Raw genomic sequence first — 25,588 nt, 5'->3', positions numbered from 1 at the left:
CAAAGTATATTGAGGGTAAAAATGAAAGAATAAAAATACATTCTCATTTTTAATCAGTATCGCTATAACTCCTGATGAGGCGGGGCCGACATGGTGGAGTGGTCAGACGCTTCCCCTGGTCCCTCTTACAATGAAGACCCAAAAAACAAGTGAATCAATTGTGTGTGACAATCTAAGAGCCCTTAACATCAAAGGCAAAGTTGAGGAATTGGACTGAGAGGCACAGGTAGGGAGAGAGGGGTCAAAAGCAGCGAGGACTTGCAGGACCTGACCCAGTGGTAATCGGCACCCTGCGCCAAGACCGGCTGGCGTGAGTGGTGAGGCAAGAAGCGGCACTTGGGATGTGATTTCCATGTCGGGAGAGACTGAGTGGCAAGCAGTCTACTGAAGCCTCCAGAACTAGTGAAAAGCAGCGATCAATCAGCAAAAGATAAGTATATGTGTCTAACCTATGGCGTTGATCAAAAAACATTCCCTTTGGGAAAAACCTCTCTCCCATTTACCTGTCCCCTCCCTGCTCTGCACCGGGTCCCTAGCCAGCTTCAAAGATTGCCACATCCCCTGCACTGGAAGTAGGACTCATCACACTCCCTAAGCCATTCTCCTGGCCTTGGAGACAGAACAAATTAAAAAACAGGAAAAAACAATCTGCCAGCTCCCCTAAGATGGGAACTCAGGGAGGGCATAGCTCCTTTGCCTAGGCACAGACATAAGGGGTCCATGGACTCCGAATGCCTTTACCCCTGCATAGACCTGTGTGGGCCCATTTCAACAGTGTAGGTCCTCATTAGCACAGTGTAACAGGGTATATAGCTGAAGCCGAACTTCAACTGTTTCAGCTGTATGGTGGAGTGGCAGGTTTGTGACGTCTGATACCACTCTGCCTATTAAGCAGGGTCCTCACCTACCCAAATCAGGGGCCTGAGGACTGCTGACTCCACCCACACCACCCAGCCACCCGAGACAGGGGTCCAAAAATAAGTGGTGCCTCCCAGCCCTTACAGCCAACAGCATTGGGTGCCCACAGTTCAGCTGCAAAACCCACCCGCCTATGTGCTCTAGGGAACAGGGACACGCTTTCCTCCCAGACACTCAGGGGCAGCTGTCAGGCCCTTGCCTTGCTCAGTGAGCGAGCCCCTGCTGCAGCCAGATACCTGTGCGTACACCAATCACTCCTGACCGTCCAGGACTGTAGGTGAGAGCCACAGTTGAATTGGACACCTGAACTGAATCCATACAAGAAAAGAAAATGGACTCCGGGGCTCACATACCTAGTAACAGATCTAACCACCCAGTGACAGGATGTTAGAGCTTCAAAGGCGCCAATAATCAAACTAGCTCACATGAGCAGCCTATTTAGGCATATCAAAACAAAGCAAGAAGCTAGGACACAGTAAGCAAACATAACATAAATAAGTACAATAACTTATTGATGACGTGGAGACAACAATCAATATTAAATCGCCTGAAGAAGCAGACCATGATGGCTTCAGCAAGCTCCCAAAACAAAGAATCAAGAAATCTTTCAGAGGAAGAGAATTTCCTGGAATTACCAGAGGTAGAATACAAAAGATTAATATACAGAACTCTTCAAGGGATCAGGAAGGAGGTCAGGCAAAACACAGAACAAGCCAAGGAACACACAGACAAAGCAGTAGAGGAACTTAAGAAGATTATAGAATAGTGACAAATTTAACAGGCTGCAAGAATCCATAGAGAGACAGCAAACAGAAATCCAGAACATGAACAATAAAATTTCAGAATGAGACATCTCAATACAAAGTCATAAGGGCAGAATGGAGGCAACAGAAGTCAGAATTAGTGAGACCGAAGATAAAGCACTTTACACAAGCTTATTTGAAGAAAAATCAGATAAAATAATTTTAAAAAAGTGAAAAAAAAAAAAAAAAAGAATTATGTGGGACTCTATCAATAGGAATAATCTACAACTAATTGCAATACCAGAACAGGGAGGGATAACAGAAAATACAGAGAGAACTGTTGAAGATTTGTTGGTAGAAAACTTCCCTGATACCATGAAAGATGAGAAGATACCTATCCAAGATGCTCCTCGAACCCCACCCAATGCAGATCCCAAAAGAAAGTCACCAAGACATATTATAGTCAAACTTGCCAAAACCAAAATAAACAGAGAATTTTAAGAGCAGCGAGGGATAAACGAAAAGTCATCTACAAAGGAGAGTCAATAAGACAAAGCTTGGACTACTCAGCAGAAACCATGCAGGCAAGAAGGCAATGGGATGACATATATAAAGCTTTGAAGGAAAACAATTGCCAGCCAAGAATTACATATATAGCAAAACTGTCTCTCAAATATGATGGTGAAATTAGGGCATTTCCAGATAAACAGAAGTTAAGGAACGTGCAAAAAACAAACCAAAATTACAAGAAATACTAAAGGGAGTCCTCTGGTTAGAAAATCACTAACACCAGATAAAAACCCAAGACTAGAACACAGGGCAGAGCAACCAGATATCAACCCAGACAGGGAGGCCAAAAAATTAAACCAAAGCTAAAGCACCAAAAACAGAGAAACGGAGACGTCAATATGTAAAAGATGACAACATTAAAACAAAAAAGGGGAACTAAAAAATATAGGCATAGATCTTTCATATGGAGAGGAAGCCAAGGCAATATAGAAAAATAAAACATTGGTTTAAACTCAGAAAAACAGAAACAGAACTGAAAATCCAGATGTAAATTCACCCACCTATGAGCAGCTGATTTTATGAGCAGCTGATATTTGACAAAGGCCCAAAGTCTGTTAATTGGCAAAAAGACAGTCTCTTTAACAAATGGTGCTGGCACAACTGGATATCCATCTGAAAAAAAATGAAACAAGACCCATACCTCACACCATGCACAAAAACTACCTCAAAATGGATCAAAGACCTAAATATAAAATCTAAAATGATAAAGATCATGGAAGAAAAAATAGGGACAACACTAGGAGCCTAATACATGGCATAAACAGAATACAAAACATTACTAACAATGCACAAACACCAGAAGAGAAACTAGATAACTGGGAGCTCCTAAAAATCAAACACTTATGCTCATCCAAAGACTTCAGCAAAAGAGTGAAAAGACAACCTACAGACTGGGAAAAAGTTTCTGGCTACAACAAATGCAATCAGCATCTAATTCTAAAATCTACGAGATACTGCAAAACTTCAACAACAAAAAGACAACTCAATAAAAAAAGGGGCAAAGGATATGGACACGCACCTCACCAAAGAAGACACTGAAGCGGCTAACAGATACATGAGGAAATGCTCACAATCATTAGCCATTACAGAAATGCAAATTGAAACTACAATGAGATACCGTCTTACCCCAACAAGGCTAATATTAATCCAAAAAACACAAAATAGTAAAATAAGTGTTAGGTTGTGGGGAGATTGGAACACTTATACACTGCTGGTGGGAATGTAAAATGGTACGATAACTTTGGAAATTGATTGGGGCATCCTTAAAAAGCTAGAAATAAAACTATCATACGATCCAGCAATCCCACTCCTTGGAATATATCTTAGAGAGGTAAGAGCCTTCACACGAAGAGATATATGCAAACCCATGCTCAACGCAGCACTATTCACAACAGCAAAGAGATGGAAACAACACAGGTGCCCATCAGCAGATGAATGGATAAACAAATTATGATATATTCACACAGTGGAATACTACCCAACAATAAAGAACAACGATGAACTTGCAAAACATCTCATAACATGGATGAATCTGGAAGGCATTATGCTGAGTGAAATTAGTCAATCGCAAAAGGACAAATGCTGTACGAGATCACTATTATAAGAAGTCAAGAAGAGGAGACCTCGTATCACCAAGAATGAAGTGCAGCAGCACGTCCTTTGGACCTAGGGTCCCTGCACTGAAAAGTTCCTCAACCAGGGGAAGATTGATGACAAGGACCTTCCTCCAGAGCCGAGAAAGCCTTCCCCTGGAGACTATACCCTTAATTTGGACTTGTAGCCTACCAGACTGTGATGACAGAACAAACTTGTCCTTGTTGAAGACATTCATGTGTGGTATTTCTGTTACAGCAGCACTAGATGACTAACTTGGTACCAAGAGAGTAGGATACCTAAAACGTAGAAGCAGTTTTGAAACTGTGAATGGATAGCAGACTCAGGCGGAAATGAGGAGAACTGTTTATATCAGAGAAAGTACAGATGGTGAGAAACAGCAGCAGAGGATCGGCAGCAGCAGCGAATCTGCAGCAGCAGAACCAAGAGACCAGCACCACACAGTGCTGGAGCTGACCTATGGAGCAAGAGAGCTGAGTGCCTGTGCGCAGGAGGCTTCCTGGAGTGGGGTACCTCCATGCACTATCGGTGGAGCTACAGAGCTTTGGAACACTTGCCCCAGGAGAGCAGATGCAGGCATGAGGCCCAAAGAGCCAAGAGGCCAAGAAACTAGGGAGCTGAAGCTGAAGAGACAACATAAGAAGCTGAGCTGCCTCAGTCTCAAAAGGTATGGCCATGACCTCTGGGGTTTCAAAGGGTAGAGCCATGGCCTCTGGCGTTTCCAAGGGTGGAGTCATCACTCAGATGGACTAGGAGAATTGTGCACCTAAAGCCAAGGGAGCAGACTTGCTGTCCCAGTGGGCCTGGAAGGCAGAGCTGAAGCCCAGGGTCGAGGGGCCTCCACTCAGAATCTGGACAGTGTGGCCAATACCTAGGGTCTGGAGGGCAGGATCACTGCATAAATTGTCTCAGAGAACAGAGGATTATTTTCAAAGCCTTGAGGGCTAATATGAACGTGTTCTGCTGAGTTTCTTGATGCCTGTTATCCCTTCTTTTCCTCCTGTTTCTCCCACTTGTAATGGAAATATCTAGCTTGTGCCAATTCTGCCATTGTACCTTTGGAAGCAGGTAACCTATATTCTAGATTTAACACCCGAAGAATTTTTGGATTTTGGACTTGGAGTTGAGACTTTTGCTATGATATAACGGGATGACTATGTTTTGCATGTTGCAACGATGTGATTTTTGGGGGCCAAAGGGTGGAATGTCATGGATTCAATTATGTCCTCCAAAAAATGTGTGTATCAATTTGGCTGGGCCATGATTCCCAGTATTGTGTGGTTGTCCACTTTGTGATAATAATTTTATGTTAAAGAGGATTAGAGTGGGATTGTAACACCCTAACTAAGGTCACATCCTGATCCAATGTAAAGGGAATTTCCCTGAGGTGTGGCCTGCACCACCTTTTATCTTACAAGAGATAAAAGGAAAGGGAAGCAAGCAGAGAGCTGGGGGACCTCATACCACCAAGAATGAAGAGCAGGAGTGTGCGTCCTTTGGACCCGGGGTCCCTGCACTGAGAAGCTCCTTGACCAGGGGAAGATTGATGACAATGGCCTTCCTCCAGAGCCAAAAAGAGAATGCCTTCCCCTGGAGCCTATGCTCTGAATTTGGACTTGCAGACTACTAGACTGTGAAAGAATAAATCTCTTTGTTGAAGACAAAAAAAAAAGAACGAAGAAAAAGTTTAAACACAGAAGAAAACATCCTTTGATGGTTACGAGGGTGGGGAGGGAGGGAGAGGAGTATTCACTAACTAGATAAAGTAGACAAAAATTATCTTAGGTACAATACAGGGGAAGTCGCACAACTGAACTAAGCCAAAAGCTAAGAGGTTTCCTGAATACAACCAAACACTTCTAGGGACAGAGCAGCAGGGATGAGGGTCTGGGGACCATGGTTTCAGGGGACATCTAGATCAACTGGGATAACAAAGGTTATTAAGAAAATGTTCTGCATCCCACTTTGGCAAGTGGTGTCTGGGGTCTTAAAAGCTAGCAAGTGGCCATCTAAGATGCATCAATTGGTCCCAACCCATCTGGAACAAAGGAGAATGAAGAACACCAAAGACGCAAGGAAACTATGAGCCCAAGATACAGAAAGGGCCACATAAACCAGAAACTCCATCGACCTGAGACCAGAAGAACTAGATGGTGCCCGGCTACCACCAATGACCACCCTGACAGGGAACAAAACAGAGAGTCCCTGACGGAGCAGGAGAAAAGTGGGGTGCAGAACCCAAATTCTAGTAAAAAGACCAGACTTAATGGTCTGACTAAGACTGGAGGGACCCCAGAGGACACGGCCTCTGGACTCTCTGTTAGCCCAAAACTAAAACCATTCCCAAAGCCAACTCTTCAGACAAAAATTAGGCTGGACTGTAAGACAGAAAATGATACTTGTGAAGAGTGTGCTTCTTAGCTCAAGTAGATACATGAGACTAAATGGCAGCTCCTGTCTGGAGGTAAGATGAGAAGGCAGAGGGGGACGGGAGCTGCCGAATAGACATGGGAACTAGAGGGTGGAAAGGAGGAGTGTGCTGTCACATTACAGGGAGAGCAACTAGGGTCATACAACAACGTGTGTATAAAGTTTTGTATGAGAAACTGACTTGAACTGTAAACTTTCACTTAAAGCACACAAGAAAAGAAATGGTAAAGATGTATGTATACGTATATACACACACATACACGGGTGTGCATAACCTGTCAATCTACTAAGCATTTACGAGTGCTTCGTTGGTCATCAAATGTTTCTGAACTTACCATTTTCTGCTGCTTGTTTGATTCCATGTTCATCTTCCTGTGCATCTGGTGAAAGCCCAATAATATCAAACCTGCAAAATAAGGCAAAATCTTAAAAGAATCATGGGATTCTAGAAAATCTACTTTTGAAATGTTTTACTAAGCTCAGTCTCATTGTTGATATTTTTGTTAGTTCCCATGAAGTAGGTTCCGATTCACGACAACCCCACATTCAACAGAATAAAACGTTGCCTGGTATGCTCAAGTCCACTGCTGTGGCCACTGTGTACTCTGAGTGCCTTCCAACCTAGGGTGCTCATGTTCCAGCAGTATATCAGACAGTATTCTTTTTTAACTTTTTATTGTGCTTTATGTGAAGGTTTACAGAGCAAGTTAGTTTCTCATTAAACAGTTAATACACATATTGTTTTGTGACATTGGTTGCCAACCCCACAATGTGTCAACACTTTCCCCTGCTTGACCGTGGGTTCCCCATTTCTATTCCTCCAGCTATCCTGTCCCCTCTTGCCTTCTCGTCCTTGATCCTGGGCTGGTGTGCCCACGCAGTCTCATATACATGGTTCAGCTACGTGTATTATTGTTTATAGGCCTGTCTAATCATTGGATGAAGGATGAACCTCAAGAGTGACTTCAGTCCTGGCTTAAAGGGTGTCTTGGGGTTTCTCCAGTCTTTGTAAGACCAGTTAGTCTGGTCTTTTTTTGAGAGCTAGAATTTTGTTCCACATTTTTCTTCAGCTCTGTTTGGGACCTTCTATTATAATGTCTGTCAGAGCAGTCGGTGGTAGCCAGGCACTATCTAGTTGTGCTGGACTCAGTCTGGTGGAGGCTGTGGTACTTGTGGTCCATTAGTCCCTTGGACTAATCCTTCCTTGTACCTTTGGTTTTCTTCATTCTCCCTTGCTCCACATGGGGTGGGACCAGTAAAGTATCTTAGATGGCCGCTCACAAGCTTTTAAGACCCCAGACACTACTCACCAAAGTAGGATGTAGAACATTTTCTTTATAAACTATCTGATGCCAATTGAGCTAGATGTTCCCCATATCGGACAATATTCTGTTGCGTTCCACAGCTTTTCGCTGGCTAGTTTTCAGAAGTAGACTGCCAGGCCTTTCTTTAAAGTCTGTCTTAGCTTGGAAGTTCTGCTGAAACTCATCCACTACGGGTATCCCTTCTGGTATTTGAAATACTGGTGACATAGCTTCCAGTATCGTAGCAAGATGCAAGCCATCACAATAAACAAACTAATATACAGATGTGTGATGGTTAATGTTATGTGTCAACTTGGCTAGGCTATGATTCTCAGTGGTTTGGTAGATACTATGTAATCACCTTCCATTTTGTGATCTGACGTGAGCAATTGACTGAAAGGGGAATACATAGATACAGTATATACATGGATGTTCTGACAAAGCTCGCTTTCTTGTCCATGCCCTTTTTTTGTCCCCCAACCTCCGGTTATTGGGACATAAGCCTGCAGAAGCCTCCAGCCTGCGACCTGACCTGCTAATTTTGGGTTCATCAGCTCCAGCAACCATCTTAAACAGCAGAGGCCTTCGGCCTGTTGCCTGACCCACGGATTTGGGGTTTCCCAGCCCACAATTGCACGACTCATTTTCCCACAACTGCATGAGCCATTTCCTTGAAGTAAATTTCTCTCTGTATGTAACTATACACACTTCCCTGGTTTAGCTCCTCTAGAGAGCCCAGACCCCCATGTGTCTGTCAGTTTGTCGTACTGTGGGGGCTTGCATGTTGCTGTGATGCTGGAAGCTATGCCACCAGTATTCAGATACCAGCAGGGTCACCCATGGAGGACAGGTTTCAGCTGAGCTTCCAGACTAAGACAGACTAGGAAGAAGGACCCAGTGGCCTACTTCTGAAAAGCATTAGCCAGTGAAAACCTTTTGAATAGCAGCGGAACATTGTTTGATATAGTGCTGGAAGATGAGCCCCCCAGGTTGGAAGGCGCTCAAAAGATGACTGGGGAAGAGCTGCCTCCTCAAAGTAGAGTCGACGTTAATGACATGGATGGAGTAAAGCTTTCGGGACCTTCATTTGCTGATGTGGCACGACTCAAAATGAGAAGAAACAGCTGCAAACATCCACTAATAATGGGAACCTGGAATGTACGAAAGTATGAATCTAGGAAAATTGGAAATCGTCAAAAATGAAATGGAATACCTAAACATCGATATCCTAGGCATTAGTGAGCTGAAATGGACTGGTATTGGGCATTTGAATCGGACAATCATATAGTCTACTATGCTCGTAATGACAAATTGAAGAGGAATGGTGTTGCATTCATCGTCAAAGAGCGTTCAAGATCTATCCTGAAGTACAACGCTGTCAGTGATAGGATAATATCCACACGCCTACAAGGAAGACCAGTTAACACAAATATTATTCAAATTTATGCACCAACCACTAGGGCCAAAGATGAAGAAAGAGAAGACTTTTATCAGCTGTTGCAGTCTGAAATTGATCGAACATGCAATCAAGATGCATTGATAATTACTGGTGAATGGAATGCGAAAGTTGGAAACAAAGAAGAAGGATCAGTAGTTGGAAAATATGGCCTTGGTGATAGAAACAATGCCAGGGATCGAATGATAGAATTTTGCAAGACCAACGACTTCTTCATTGCAAATACCTTCTTTCACCAACATAAATGGCGACTATACACATGGACCTCGCCAGATGGAACACAGAGAATTCAAATTGACTACATCTGTGGAAAGAGACGATGGAAAAGCTCAATATCACCAGTCAGAACAAGGCCAGGGGCCGACTGTGGAATAGACCATCAATTGCTCATAGGCAAGTTCAAGCTGAAACTGAAGAAAATCAGAGCAAGTCCACGAGAGCCAAAATACGACCTTGAGTATATCCCACTTGAATTTAGATACCATCTCAAGAATAGATTTGATGCACTGAACACTAGTGACCGAAGACCAGACAAGTTGTGGAATGACATCAAGGACATCATCCATGAAGAAAGCAAGAGGTCACTGAAAAGAACTGAACAGAAGATTCCAAAGGACCTCTCGAGAAAATGAAGTATTATAATGACATGTGCAAAGGGCTGGAGATGGAAAACCAAAAGGGAAGAACACGTTTGGCGATTCTCAAGCTGAAAGAACTGAAGAAAAAATTCAAGTCTCGAGTTGCAATAGTGAAGGATTCCATGGGAAAAATATTAAACGACGCAGGAAGCATCAAAAGAAGATGGAAGGAATACACAGAGTCATTATACCAAAAAGAATTAGTCAATATGCAACCATTTCAAGAGGTGGAATATGATCAGGAACCGATGGTGCTGAGGGAAGAAGTCCAAGCTGCTCTGAAGGCACTGGCAAAAAACAAGGCTCCAGGAATTGATGACGTATCAATTGAGATGTTTCAACAAACAGATGCAGCGCTGGAGGTCTATGCCAAGAAATATGGAAGACAGCATCCTGGCCTACTGACTGGAAGAGATCCATATTTATGCCTATTCCCAAGAAAGGTGAGCCAACCAAATGTGGAAATTATAGAATATCATTAATATCACACGCAAGCAAAATTTTGCTGAAGATCATTCAAAAATGGCTGCAGCAGTATATTGACAAGGAACTGCCAGAAATTCAGTCTGGTTTCAGAAGAGGACGTGGAAGCAGGGATATCATTGCTAATGTCAGATGGATCCTGGGTGAAAGCAGTGAATACCAGAAGGATGTTTACCTGTGTTTTATTGACTATGCAAAGGCATTCGACTGTGTGGATATTAACAAACTATGGATAACACTGCGAAGAATGGGAATTCCAGAACACTTAATTGTGCTCATGAGGAACCTTTACATAGATCAAAGGGCAGTTGTTCGGACAGAACAAGGGCATACTGATTGGTTTAAAGTCAGGAGAGGTGTGCATCATACCCATTTAATCTGTATGCTGAATAAATAATACAAGAAGCCAGACTATCTGAGTTGGAATTGACTCGACAGCACTGGGTTTGGTTTTTTTTGGTTGGACTATATGAAGAAGAACGGGCATCAGGGTTGGAGGAAGACTCATTAACAACCTGTGTTATGCAGATGGCACAACCTTGCTTGCTGAAAGTGAAAAGGACTTGAAGCACTTACTAATAAAGAGCAAAGACCACACCCTTCAGTATGGATTACACCTCAACATAAAGAAAACAAAAATCCTCGTAACTGGACCAATGAGCAACATCATGATAAACGGAGAAAAGACTGAAGTTGTCAAAGATTTCATACAATCAACTGCCATGGAAGCAGCAGTCAAGAAATCAAAAGACGCATTGCATTGGGCAAATTTTCTGGACCTCTTCAAAGTGTTGAAGAGCAAAGATGTCACCTTGAAGACTAAGGTGCACCTGACCCAAGCCATGGTATTTTCAATCATATCATATGCATGTGAAAGCTGGGCAACGAATAAGGAAGACCGAAGAAGAGTTGACGCCTTTGAGTTGTGGTGTTGGTGAAGAATATTGAATATACCAGGGACTGCCAAAAGAATGAACAAATCTGTCTTGGAAGAAGTGCAACCAGAACGCTCCTTAGAGGCAAGGATGGCGAGACTGCATCTTACATACTTTGGACATGTTGTCAGGAGGGATCAGTCCCCGGAGAAGCACATCATGCTTGGCAGAGTACAGGGTCAGCGGAAAAGAGGAAGACCCTCAACGAGGTGGATTGACACAGTGGCTGCAACAATGGGCTCAAGCATAACAATTGTGATTACGCAGGACCGGGCAGTATGTCGTTCTGTTGTGCACAGGGTCGCTACGAGTTGGAACCGACTCAATGGCCCCTACCAGCAACAACAGAGAGCCCAGAATGACAGGTGCTGATGGCAGTCAGGTCGAGTCCACTCTGTCTCCTGGCGATCCTACGTACGTCAGAGCAGAAGAGCCCAGAATGACAGGTGGGGATGGCCGTCAGGTCGAGTCAGCTCTGTCTCACGGCAATCCCACGTACGTCAGAGCAGAAGAGCCCAGAATGAGACAGGTGGTGATGGCCGTCACGTCGAGTCCACTCTGTCTCCTGGCGATCCTACGTACGTCAGAGCAGAAGAGCCCAGAATGACAGGTGGGGATGGCCGTCACGTCGAGTCCGCTCTGTCTCCTGGCGATCCCACGTATGTCAGAGCAGAAGAGCCCAGAATGAGACAGGTGGGGACGGCCGTCAGGTCGAGTCCGCTCTGTCTCCTGGCGATCCCACGTACGTCAGAGCAGGAGAGCCCAGAATGAGACAGGTGGGGATGGCCGTCAGGTCGAGTCCTCTCTGTCTCCTGGCGATCCCACGTACGTCAGAGCAGAAGAGCCCAGAATGAGACAGGTGGGGATGGCCGTCAGGTCGGGTCCGCTGTGTCTCCTGGCGATCCCACGTACGTCAGAGCAGAAGAGCCCAGAATGAGACAGGTGGGGATGGCCGTCAGGTTGAGTCCGCTGTGTCTCCTGGCGATCCCACGTACGTCAGAGCAGAAGAGCCCAGAATGACAGGTGGGGATGGCCGTCAGGTCGAGTCCGCTCTGTCTCCTGGCGATCCCACGTACGTCAGAGCAGAAGAGCCCAGAATGAGACAGGTGGGGATGGCCGTCAGGTCGGGTCCGCTGTGTCTCCTGGCGATCCCACGTACGTCAGAGCAGAAGAGCCCAGAGTGAGACAGGTGGGGATGGCCGTCAGGTCGAGTCCTCTCTGTCTCCTGGCGATCCCACGTACGTCAGAGCAGAAGAGCCCAGAATGAGACAGGTGGGGATGGCCGTCAGGTCGGGTCCGCTGTGTCTCCTGGCGATCCCACGTACGTCAGAGCAGAAGAGCCCAGAATGACAGGTGGGGATGGCCGTCAGGTCTGGTCCGCTCTGTCTCCTGGCGATCCCACGTACGTCAGAGCAGAAGAGCCCAGAATGACAGGTGGGGATGGCCATCAGGTCGGGTCCGCTCTGTCTCCTGGCGATCCCACGTATGTCAGAGCAGAATTGTGCTGCTTAGGGTTTTCAGTGGCTGATTTTATCACCAAGCCTTTCTTCCAAGGTGCCTCTGGGTGGATTTGAACTTCTAACCTTTCGGTTAGCAGCTGGGTATATAACTGTTTACGCCACCAAGGGATTCTAAACTCAGAGTAGTTTGGATAAAAGGGCTAAACAGAGATATTATCTAGAACATGCAACTCAGATGTTTACAGAGGCGAAAAAGTTCAAACGCATGAATCTGAGATTCTGTATGTTCCTTTAACTCCAATAAGGTCCTAACGTCAAAAAGCCACAGTGCCATATAATTTAAGGGTGAGAACAGCCTCAGAAATTATCTACTCCAACCTTACACCCAAGCAGGGATCTTAACCCACAATCCTGGAAGTCTGCATTCAAATCCAGCTACTCACTTCCCTCTTCTATTAAATCTTAAGTCAATACAATGGACTGGCTACTTTCCCTTAACCTGTGACTGCACACGTCACTTCACACCTACCTAGCATATGCATTTATAACGATCTCCCCAGCCACATTCTGCTGGCCTTTTCTAGCTCTCTACCAGGTTATACACTTGTCCATTGTCTCATTATGGTCCCCAGCAACATCAGGTAGAAAATTTTGTTCTGGCATTACGATTGCACCAGACAGAAAGATGACGGAACCAAAGCCAAGGTGGGTCAGAACATGAAAAAGTTGCTAAGGACTCTAATTTAGGTAAGAAAGTAAGTACAGAGATGGATGAGAAAGCAGAAAGCACAACAGACTGGAGGCCCGAATGAGGTCCAAGACAAACAGCATGGAAACAGGAAAGCCAGATCAAAGGACAGATAACTGATGGCTTTCCAGATGAGAGAGTCTCAGGTGACAAGGCCCAGGGAATGACTGTGGATGATGTAAGCTGACTGAGGAAAGTCACTGGGTAATAGAAGCGGTCAAGGAAGTGAAAAGCCAGTTAAGGTTTGAAAGGGTCAATTATACTGGATCCTGTAGCCCCCAAAAGAGAAAAGGATGGCAGGAGGTAGATGGAAAGAAAGATACATATCAGGCCTCGGAATCATCATTCTATGACAAGAGCTGATGGCAGGAGTATCCAAGAAGCATAGTCTGGAAGTAGATCAGAGGACGAAGAATAGACCCCACTTCCTTACATACGGTCCACAGGGAAGAAGAAACTATCTGGAAAGGGCGAAAGGGGAAGTGGCTTCCTTTAACATGGGCAGCTCTCCAGGAAGGTCAAAGGTTGGAAGGCTGATGAGGCTGTGGCTTAATCGGAGTGCCTGCCAACGTCTGCTTACCGAAATCAACAAATGGTTATCAAGCAAGAGGAGATATTTTCCCAAAATATTTCTATTCACCCATTCTATCGTTTTCCTACCAGATGGTGCAGCCCCTTAAAAGTTTAACCCTGAATGTAAAGTACAAAAACTTGGTTAGATAAAAGGACAAATATAAGGTTAACTATTTAACTACGCAATTTAAAAATAGCTAATTCAAAATTGCTGCACACATAAGCACTTCTGATAAAAGATTAACTAATATAAATAAGAGGTTCTTACTGAATAAAGAAATTCTTACTTACCAAGAAGGCATAGCCATGTTCATATTTAACGTAACAGGCATAACCGGCCTACATGGGAAAGAAAAACCCAGCAAGATAAGAACAGTATAACAAAGCATAAAATCTAATAAATTCTATCAATTAAAAACAGGTGGTTACAGAGGTTCACACGATATGGTATGCTACGATCCTAATACGTGAGTCTCCTGAGCTGTTTCACCGCATCCACACCTGTCCAGTTCTGCTCTCCTGGCCTTCCGATGTGCACTGAGCCAGAGCAGCTGTGGGAAACACTACGCCTGGCCAGTGAAGACCACTGTCCCTTCTCAACACTCTTATTCAAGACTGCAAACTAGACATGAGGAGGGAAACCAGCAGTTAAGGCTGTTGGCGATGTACAATATGAGACTTGGGCTAAGGACAGGAGCTGTTTATTGCACAGACACTGGGGCATCAATTCCAGAATGCACAGACTACACTTTTGCTCACTTTCTAGGTCTTAGCTACGTACGGCTTTATGAAGGAACCTTTAAGTAAATAAGGAAATACAAGATTTGCATGGGAGTCTAACTCCCAGCCTACGTTTTCCCCACAATACATCATACTGCCTCTTATTGGTAAAATTTAGGAGTGTTTTCAACGTATAAAGACTTCTAGTAAAATCTGAAAGTAAATTCCCTTCAGAGATACATCATGGATATTGTTAGAACTTTACAGATATTTGTATATCTGAAAAAAACCTTCTGGCTATAAGTGAAACTGACCGAGACTAACATTTTAAAATTCTCAACAACAAAAAAACCAAAAACAATTTAACTGAGACCATTTAGTTTTAAATCTTAGCTTTAAAAAATTCTACTAATTTTTATTCTTACACTGAATAATTAAAAGATAAAAAATTAGGTTCAAATGTTTTTCCTGAAAAGTAAAGCTATCAAAAGTTTCAAAGCCATCAAAACTATTTATTCCTCTTCAGATTCTGAGTGAAAAGCCTAAAGGTCAAAAATACTTACGCATGTGGGCAGATGTATTTGATGTGTGAACTTCTGATACCTGCCAAGGCTTCTGCCCATCCATGCCTGACGGAAAAATTATTTGAATAATGTTATTAGATAAGATTTTAAGTTCCAATAAATTAGTAATAGAACTGTAAAAAATCGTGAGGATAAATGTAAACTTCTTAATATATTTTTACACTGCTCACCGTTGTTGTTGTTGTTGTTAGGTGCCACTGAGTTGGTTCCGACTCTTAGTGACCCTACGCACAACAGAACAAAGCACTGCCTGGACCTGCACCATTTCAGGAGACTTGCTATATCTGAGCCCACTGTCGCGGCCACCGTGTCAAACTATTTCCTCGAGAGTCTTCCTCTTTTTTGCTGACCCTCTACATCACCAAGCATGATGTCCTTCTCCAGGGACTGGTCCGTCCTGATGACATGTCCAAAGTACATCGGCACTTTAAGGGGCGTTCTGGCTATACTTCTTCCAAGACAGGTTTGTTTGTTCTTTTGGCAGTCCATGGTATATTCAATATTTTTCGCCAACACAGTAATTCAAATTTGTCAATTCTTCTTCAGTCTTCCTTTTTTATTGCCCAGCTTACACACGCACATGGGGTGACTGAAAAGACCACAGCTTGCGTCAGGTGCATCTTGGTCCTCAAGGTGACGTCTTTGCTTTTCAACACTTTAAAGAGGTCTTTGGCAGATTTGTCCAGTGAAATATGTCATTTGGTTTCTTGACTGCTGCTTCTATGGGCGTTGATTATGAACCGAAGTAAAATGAAATTCTTGACGACTTCAATCTTTTCTCTGTTTATCGTGATGTTGCTTACTGGTCCAGTTCTGAGGACTTTTGTTTTCTTTATGTTGAGGTGTAATCCGTACTGAAGGATGTGGTCTTTGATCTTTATCAGTAAGTGCTTCAACTCCCCTTTGCTTTCAGCAAGCAAGCACCATCAATACCATTAAAAAAAACACTGCCACCTAGAACCGACTCAACTGTTGCTGTTTAAATTTACATATGTATAAAGATGATCTTTTTTCATTTCTGAAAAGCATTGTGTTCTCCATATAGCCACAGGGATGCCCAATTGCCAAATACAGAGATATTTATCTCTTTTAAATTCATAACAAAGTGCCCACAAAGTAGGCAAGACAGAGAACATAATTCACATTTCAAGAGAGAAAAACACCTCAGAGGTGTAAAGGCGTTCAGTTGTCTAATATCCGTACGTGCTTACTACGATATTAAAAACAACTTTTAATATTTTCCTCATGTATATATACACAGATATACATATACACATATATACATGTTTGAAACAGAATACCTGAAAAATTGAAAAAACTTAAATCACCCGTACTCCTTCTAGCCAGAATAAGCAGTTGATCTTTTTGATTTATCTCCTCCCAATTTTTCCATGCATAATAAGTAGATACAGATTTCATAAAAGTGGGCTCATACTACACGAACCATGGCCTCATTTACCCCGAGACTAAAAGAACTGGATGGTACCCAGCTACCACTACCAACCATTCTAATCAGGGCCACAATGGATGGACCCTGATAGAATGGGATAAAACATTGAACAGAACCTCAAATTCCTTAAAAAAAAAAAAAAAAAAGTATGAATATCAAAAACAAATGACTACCAAAATAAATGAAATCTACTGGACTGGTTGAGACTAGGAGACTCCCCAAGATTATTGCCCTGAGATACTCTTCAAACCTTGAACTGAAACTAACCCCCGAGGTCCCCTTGTAGCTAAATAACAAATTGGCTCGGAAAATAATGACTATGACCTCTAAGTACTGTGTTCCTTTAAAAAAACCACCTATATGAGACCAAACAGTCAACAATTACTTTAAAACAAAGATGAGAATGTTAGGGGGCTGGGAAACTACATTAAAGGAAAGGGAACAAACAGAATAGAAATAAGGAGTGTGTTCACATACTGCAAAGAATGAAACCAATGGCAATGAACAACGTGTGCAGATACTCTTGAATGGGAACCTAAACTGCTGTGTGAACCTTCACTGAAAACACATTTTAAAAAAAAAAAGTGGTCTCATACTATGCTATACATAGTATAGTTGCCTGCTAAAGTTGTGCATGTACGCTCACATGTATCCGTTTAGGGGTGTGTTTGTGGGTATGAGTATATGGGTGTGTCTGAGCACATGTGCATAGAACAATATTCATATAACATGATAACCTAGGGACATTCTAAGAATTATGAATATAAGGATGTGTATATATGTATGTGTGAGAGAATAAATGTGTTTGTGTGTGTGTATATATGAGAACATGTACGTGTGTGAATGTGTGGATGTACATGTTATGTACACACATACACTCTACCTGTACAAACTCAATCTTCCTAACCATCCTAGTAGGTACTATTACCCCCATTTTATAGATGAGAATCTGAGGAATAGACAACCTTAGGAATGTGCCCATGGTCACATGCTCATAAGCCCAATAAATTACATGCAAATGTCAAATATGTAATAAAAACAATCCCTGCTAAATGATTTTAACAAACTGGGACACTGAAGGCTGCTAAGAAGGCTTCATAGAAAAGATGGTATCTGAACTGGGGTTTATCCACTTATTCTATCAATTAAAAAAAACAAAAAACATTTTGCTGTGCTAGAGTATAAAAAATGCTCAGTGTATGATGGGGACCTGTCAGAAAGACATATGAACCAGCTTGTAGGGGTTCCCACTGGTCCAATTAGGAACAAATGAGTATTAAAATATTTATAGATTACCACCCACTGAATAAAATATGAATCTGAGTTCATAGAGATATAAATTTATTAATAAAACAATTAATGGGGAGAAGGAAAATCTCTTCCTTACAGTCCAATACCAACTAATGTAAGAAGGAATGACGGAAACAAAACCACTGTTTGGCAACGGTCATACAGGTGACTGATTGAAGCCATAGATGTTGATGGATCCTTGAGGCTGACAGGTTAAGATCTAATGAGGAACAAGATATTGACATGATCTCAGAAAACCTCTCCACAACATTCGTCCGTCACAAAAAGAAAAATGGTATATTTAAAATGAAGAAATCTGGCAGACAGCCACATAACCAGATAATCGAGGTTAACATCTCCAGTGGTGGTATGGGTCGACATCATGCTCCTCCTGAAGTGAGGTACTGAGAAGGGCACGGTATCGTCTCCGTGGCATTCCTGACAGAAGGCATGACCTGGTTTAGCAAGGCCGCGTAACAGCCAACAGGTGAAAACCACCCAAATGTCCTTAGACGGACACACAAACAAAATGTGGTACATACAACGGAGTATTACTTAGCCATAAAGAGAAATGAGGTCCTGATAAATGCTACAACACACATTAACCTAGAAAACAAAAAAACTAAGTGAAAGAAGCCAGTCATAAAAGACTACCACTTACATGAAATGTCCAGACTAGGCAAATTCATAGAGACAGAAAGTAGATTAGTGGTTGCCAGGGACTGGGGCTTGGGAGTGATTTCTAAAGGGCACTGGTTTCTTTTTGAGGTGATGGCAATGTTCTAAAATTGATGGTGGTGATGGTTGCACAAATAAGTAAATACACTAAATACCAATGAACTGTACACTTTAAATGTATGAATTGTACAGTATGCAGATTATATCTCAATAAAGCTGCTACCAAAATAAAAGAATGCATGACTGAGTTCTGGTAATGAGGAAACATTATATAGACAGATCCAAGTTGAAAGTCATTCCACAAAACATATAGAATGTAAGCCTGTACTCTTTAAAACCATAAAAGACATAGAAGACAAAAAGATGGAAGAACCATTCCAGGTGGAAGAAATGACAACTAAAAATAACATATTGCTGGGAAAACCCTCCACCAGAAAGGAAGTAGATGGTATTGGGACAGTTGGTGAAAACTTCTGTGGGGTCCATAGATTGTATGGTAGAGTTATACTGATGCTGATTTCCTTATGTGGAGTACTATATGCTGGTTATATAGGAGTATCTGTCTTAGGCTGGGTTCTCTAGAAAAGCAAAACCAGTGAAATATATAAATATATAATATATTATTATATGTGTGTAATTTTTAAAATACATTAAAAAAACGGCACACCCAACTCAAAAAGGTTCCCCGGCTGAGACAATCTGAGTTAAGAGTTACAAAACAGTTGCAAACCAACTGATAAATTTCTCCTCTCCCCGCCAGACTCAACCACTAAACTCACTTATTCAACTAAAGGTCACTGAAATTGGCCAAGTTTGGTCTTCCTTGGGCTTCAGTTTCTCATTTAAGATGGATTCCTGGGGTTAAATGCAGGCCAATGAGCGCGGCCCTTGGGTTACATGTTGCTCGCCGCTGATTTAGACTTTGGTGACTCTGGGCTAAGTACAAGAGTGATAAAGCTGAGGGAAATCAGTTGGCTGCCCTGAGTAAGTGTGAAGATTGATAATCATTTTAAGACAAGGTTAATGGTTACAGATTCTTCAGGTGGTATCCCCTTCTGCTATCTGTTAAGTGTAAAGCCATGCACTGTATTAATTGACTCCAAAGCATATTACAGGCTGTCATGGATCGTACTGTGTCCCCCCCAAAAATATGCATCAACTTGGTTAGGCAATGATTCCCAGTACTGTGGCTGTCCTCCATTTTGTGATTGTAATTTTATGTTTCAATCACCCTAACTCAGGTCACCTCCCCAATCCAAAGTAAAGGGAGCTTCCCTGGGGTGTGGCCTGTACCACCTTTTATCTCTCAAGAGATAAAAGGGAAGCAAGCAAAGAGTTGGAGACCTCATATCACCAAGAAGCTCCTTGACCAGGGAAAGGCTGAGGACAAGGACCTTCCTCCAGAGCTGACAGAGAAGGAAAGCCTTCCCCTGAGGCTGAGACCCTGAATTTGGACTTTTAGCCTACTTTACTGTGAGAAAATAAACTTCTCTTTGTTAAAGCCATCCACTTGTGATATTTCTTTTATAGCAGCACTAAATAACTAAGACATAGACCTACGTCAAACAGCCACTTTAATGGATTTTTCTTTCTTTTTTTTTTTAACACTTCAAAATATTATCAGCTATTCAACATATTTATTTTTTGGTGTTAACACCCCTTAAGCTTTCTGTGCAAGATTCTCCACAGAATCTGGAATAATATTCTACAAACAATACAGGTATAGTTAGTTTTGCAGCTAGTACACTTGCATTTGATTGTGTATAATAATCAACACTCTCCAGGAATGAGAGATACTTGCCATCTGGGCTGCCACTCCAGATCCTGGGCCCACACCAAACATTACTAAGCAACCACAGCACTCTGCCAGAGCCACACTTAGAGGCCTTTTCAATACAGTACTCCAAGCGGCTTTTAAATATAAAACCTATTTGCTATTCCCGGAAAAATAACAGTAGAGTCCTGTGATAAAATGTTCTCTCCCTGGTCATGGCCAATGCTCATTTTATGTATGCCATTTCAGTTTCTACCTTTTTCAATTTCACAATAATATCATTACTGTATTTTCTATTTCAGGATTTGGGCTAATGACCTCAGGGATAACTAAACAAGGCCTTACCATCACGGTATTATTTCGGCTAATTACAGCTTTGGGAATGCACAGCCATGAAAAAAATCACACATAAAACAATCTGCCACTTCTTTATTAGAGTCCAAAACAGAGTAGGTCCAACTTGGTTCCTCAAAACATTACTATGTATACTACAAGCCTCACTTACTATGGGAGGCTAATGTAGATGCAGCCGTACTCCCTTATATTTTCATAAAGTAAAGCCACTTGATAAAGTTCACTGAGCAGTAAAGACTTAAGGCAACGGTGATTTAGAGAAATAAAATAGAATGTTCTGTATGTTAATCTGAGAATTGTTCTTAATATAGTTATTATTTTCTCCATATCAAAAGGCTCTATACTGCTGGATTTTTGTATTCTCATAGGGTTGCTAAGAGTAGGAATCAACTCAATGGCAATGGGTTTGTTTTTTCTTTTTTTTTATGGCCTTTGGTAACCCATATACATACATACACATATACAAATTTTGGGGGGGGAGGGGGGTTAAAATAAAAAAGCTGCAGCCCATTGTAGGTAAAGTACAAGAGCTTTAAGTAGATTCCTTAAAGTTCAAATGTATTACCAAAAACTCATAGCGATCCTATGAAACACAAAACAAAACACTGCCTGGCCCTGTGCCATTCTCACCACCGTTATGTTTGAGCCCATTGTTGCAGCCACTGTGTCAATCCATCTCACTGAGGGTCTTCCTCTTTTTTGCTGACCCTCTACTTTACCAAGCATGATGTACTTCTCCAGGGCTGGTCTCTCCTGATAACATGTCCAAAGTACATGAGATGAAGTCTCGCCACCCTTGCTTCTAAGGAGCATTCTGGCTATAATTCTTCCAAGACAGACTTATTCATTCTTCTGGCAGTTCATGGTATATTCAATATTCTTCACCGACACCGTAATTCAAAGGCAGTAATTCTTCAGTTTTCCTTATTCATTGTCCAGCTTTCACATGCATATAAGGCGACTGAAAACACCATGGCTTGGGTCAGACACACCTTAGTCCTCAAAGTTACATCTTTGCTTTTTAACACTTTAAAGAGATCTTTTGCAGATCTGCCCAGTCCAATACGTCGTTTGATTTCCTGACTGCTGCTTCCATGGGCATTGACTGTGGATCCAAGTAAAGTGAAATCCTAGACAACTTCAATATTTTCTCCATTTACCATGATATTGCTTATTGGTTCAGTTGTGAGACTCTTATTAGTCCATACTAAATACATAAATAAATGGGGAGGAACAAACTAATAAACACAAAAGGTATGTCAGAGTTAGAAAATCACATCGCATGCAGAATTCTCAACAAAATGCTAGCCAATAGAATTCAGCATCATATCAAAAAAATGATACATCATGACCAAGTAGGATTCATACCAGGTGTGCAAGGACAGTTCGACATTAGAAAATCAATCAACGTAATCCACCACATAAATAAAAGTAAAGAATCATATGATCATCTCGATCGATGCAGAAAAGGCATTCGACAAAGTCTAACACCCATTCCTGATAAAAACTCTCAATAAAACAGGTATAGAAGGGAAATTCCTCAACATAATAAAGGGCATACATGCAAAACCAACTGCCAACATCATTCTTAATGGAGAGAGGCTGAAAACATGCCCCTTGAGAACAGGAACGAGACAAGGATGCCCATTATTACCACTGTTATTTAAGACTGTGTTGGAGGTCTTAGGTAGAGCAATAAGGCAAGAAACAAATGGCATTCAAATCGGTAATGAAAAAGTTAAACTGTCCCTATTGGCAGATGATATGACACTTTTCTTAGAAAACCCAAAAGACTCCATGAGAAAACTACTGGAAGTAACAGAAAGATTCAGCAGAGTTGCAGGATACAAGATAAACATAAAAAAATCAGTTGGATTCCTACACACCAGTAAAGATAACGATGAAAAGGAAATCAAGAAAACAATACCATTTATAAGAGCCCCTAAAAATATAAATAAAAATATAAATACTTGGGAATAAATCTAACCCGGGATGTAAAAGACCTACACAAAGAAAACTACAAAACACTACTGCAAGAAACCAAAGGAGATCTACATAAATGGAAAAACATACCATGCTCATGGATAGGTAGACTCAACATTGTGAAAATGACAATTCTACCCAAAGCAATTTACAAATGCAATGCAATACCGATCCAAATACCAACAACGTTCTTTAAAGAGATGGAAAAACTTATTATTAACTTTATATGGAAAGGGAAGAAGCCCTGGATAAGTAAAGCACTACTGAAGAAGAAGAATAAAGTAGAAGGACTCGCGTTACCTGACCTCAGAACCTACTATATAGCTACAGTAGTCAAAATAGCCTGGCACTGGTATAATTATAGTGACAGATACATTGACCAATGGAATAGAATTGATATCCAGACGTAAATCCATCCACCTATGGTCACCTGATCATCAACAAGGGCCCAAAGTCCACCCAACTGGGAAAAGACAGTTTTTTTTTTTAACAAATGGTACTGGCAAAATTGGATGTCCATCTTCAAAAAAATGAAACAGGACCCATATCTCACACCATATACAAAAACTAACTCAAAGTGGATCAAAGACTTAAATATAAAGCCCAAAACCATGAAGTTCATAGAAGAGAAAACAGGATCAACAGTAGTGGCCCTAATACATGGCATTAAGAGGATACAAATCACATCCAACAACACACAAGCTCCAGAAGATAAAGAAGATAAGGTAGATAAATGGGATCTTCTAAAAATTAAACACTTATTCTCGTCAGGAGAGAGACTACAGACTGGAAAAAAAATTTTGGCTATTACAAATCAGACAAGGGTCTAATCTCTAAAATCTACAAGAAAATCCAACACCTCTACAACAAAAAGACAAATAATCAAATTTAAAAAATAGCCAAAGAAAATGAACAGACACTTCACCAAAGAAGACATTCAAGCAGCCAACAGACACATGAGAAAATGTGCAAGATCTCTAGCCATCAGAGGAATGCAAATCAAAACCACAATGAGATACCATTCTCGCCCCAGCATTACTGGCACGAATCAATAAAACAGAAAATAACAAATGTTGGAGAGGATGTGGGGAGATCAGAGCTCTTACACACTGCTGGTGGGAATGCAAAATGATACAACCTTTTTGGAAAACGGTATGGCGCTTCCTTAGAAAGCTAGAAATAGAAATACCATTTGATCCAGGAATCCCACTCCCAGAAATATATCCTAGAGAAGTAAGAGTTGTCACACGAATAGATATAGGTACACCCATGTTCACTGCAGCATTGTTCATAATAGCAAAAAAGACAGAAACAACCTAGATGCCCATCAACGGATGAATGGATAAACAAACTGTGGTACATACACACAATGGAGTATTACGCAATGCTAAAGAACAACGATGAATCTGTGAAGCATCTCATAACATGGATGCATCTGGGGAAATTATGCTGAGTGAAATAAGTCAGTCACAAAAGGACAAATATTATACAAGACCACTACTGTAAAAACTCATGAAAAGGTTTACATACAAAAAGAAACAATATTTGATAGTTACGAGGGAGGGGAGGGGATGGAAAAACACTTAAAAGACAAAAGGTAAGTGGTAACTTTGGTGAAGGGTAAGACTACACCATACTGGGGAAGCCAGAACAACCTGTAAAAGGCAAGGCCATGGTAGCTCCACAGACACATCCAAGCTCCTTGAGGGACCGAATGGCTGGGCTGAGGGTTGTGGGGACCATGGTCTCAGGGATCATCTAGCTCAACTGACATAACACAGTTTATAAAGAAAATGTTCTACATTCTACTTTGGTGGGTAGTGTCTGGGGCCTTAAAAGCCTGTGAACAGCCATTTAAGATACTCCACTGGTCTCAACCCTTACGGAGCAAGGAAGAATGAAGAAAACTAAAGACATAAGGGAAAGATTAGTCCAAAGGACTAATGGACCACATCTACCATGGCCTCCACCAAATTGAGTCCAGTACAACTAGACGGTGCCCGGCTACCACCACTGACTGCTCTGACAGAAATCACAACAGATGGTCCCAGAAGAGCTGGAGAAAAATGAAGAACAAAATTCTAACTCCAAAAGAACGAACAGACTTGCTGGCCTGACAGACACTGGAGAAACGCTGAAGGTAGGGCCCCCGGACATCCTTTCAGCTCAGTAATGAGGCCATTTCTGAGGTTCACCTTTCAGTCAAAGACTGTACAGTCCCATGGAACAAAACAAGACTAAAGGGGCGCACCAGCCCTGGGGCAGGGACTGGAAGGTAGGAGGGAACAGGACAGCTGGTAATAGGGAACCCAGGGTTGAGAAGGGAGAGTGTTGACATCATGGGGTTGTTACCAGTGTCACACAACAATGTGTGTACTGTTCGATGAGAAACTAGTTTGTTCTGTAAACCTTCATCTGAAGTTCAATTAAAAAAAAAAGCACGTCACAGTAATAACGGATTTAAGCAGGGATCAAGAGATGCCTGAGTGAAATGAGCAACAGGTATATACAGTCTCCCAAGTTCCTCACCACAAATTATTTTTGTTTTTCATTTTATTGTAGTAAAACATATATAACACAAAACTGGCCATTTAAACCAGTTTTAAATGTACAATTCAAAGACATTAATTACATTCACAATGTTGTCAACCATCACCACTATTTCTAAAATCTTTTACCACCCCCAAACAGAAACTCTGTACGCCTTAAGTAATAAGTTCCCATTTCCCCCCCACCTCCAGTTCCTGGTAAACTTTTGTCTCTATGCATTTACCTGTTCTACTTATTTCATGTAAGTAGAATCAGACAATACTTGTCCTTTTGCCTCTAACTTATTTCACTCAGCATGTTTTCAAGGTCCATCCATACCATAGCACATATCAT

General features: G+C 41.9%; 1 protein-coding gene across 2 annotated transcripts in view; it reads right to left on the bottom strand.

Moving 5' to 3' along the window:
- Positions 1-25,588, bottom strand: part of LYPLA1 (lysophospholipase 1) — a 46,527-nt gene that overhangs the window by 15,016 nt on the left and 5,923 nt on the right. For both annotated transcript variants that reach the window (XM_049860446.1, XM_049860447.1), the window contains exons 3-5: positions 15,156-15,221; positions 14,164-14,211; positions 6,611-6,681 (exon numbers count right to left, since the gene is read on the bottom strand). In XM_049860446.1, the coding sequence (XP_049716403.1) occupies positions 6,611-6,681; positions 14,164-14,211; positions 15,156-15,221 (185 nt within the window). The remainder of the gene's footprint in view (positions 1-6,610; positions 6,682-14,163; positions 14,212-15,155; positions 15,222-25,588) is intronic.

This window comes from Elephas maximus, chromosome 19 (assembly GCF_024166365.1).
Source record: "Elephas maximus indicus isolate mEleMax1 chromosome 19, mEleMax1 primary haplotype, whole genome shotgun sequence".
Lineage (NCBI taxonomy): Eukaryota > Metazoa > Chordata > Mammalia > Proboscidea > Elephantidae > Elephas > Elephas maximus.
The sequence above is the reverse complement of the archived record's forward strand: the minus strand, read 5'-3'. Positions and strand labels throughout refer to the sequence as shown.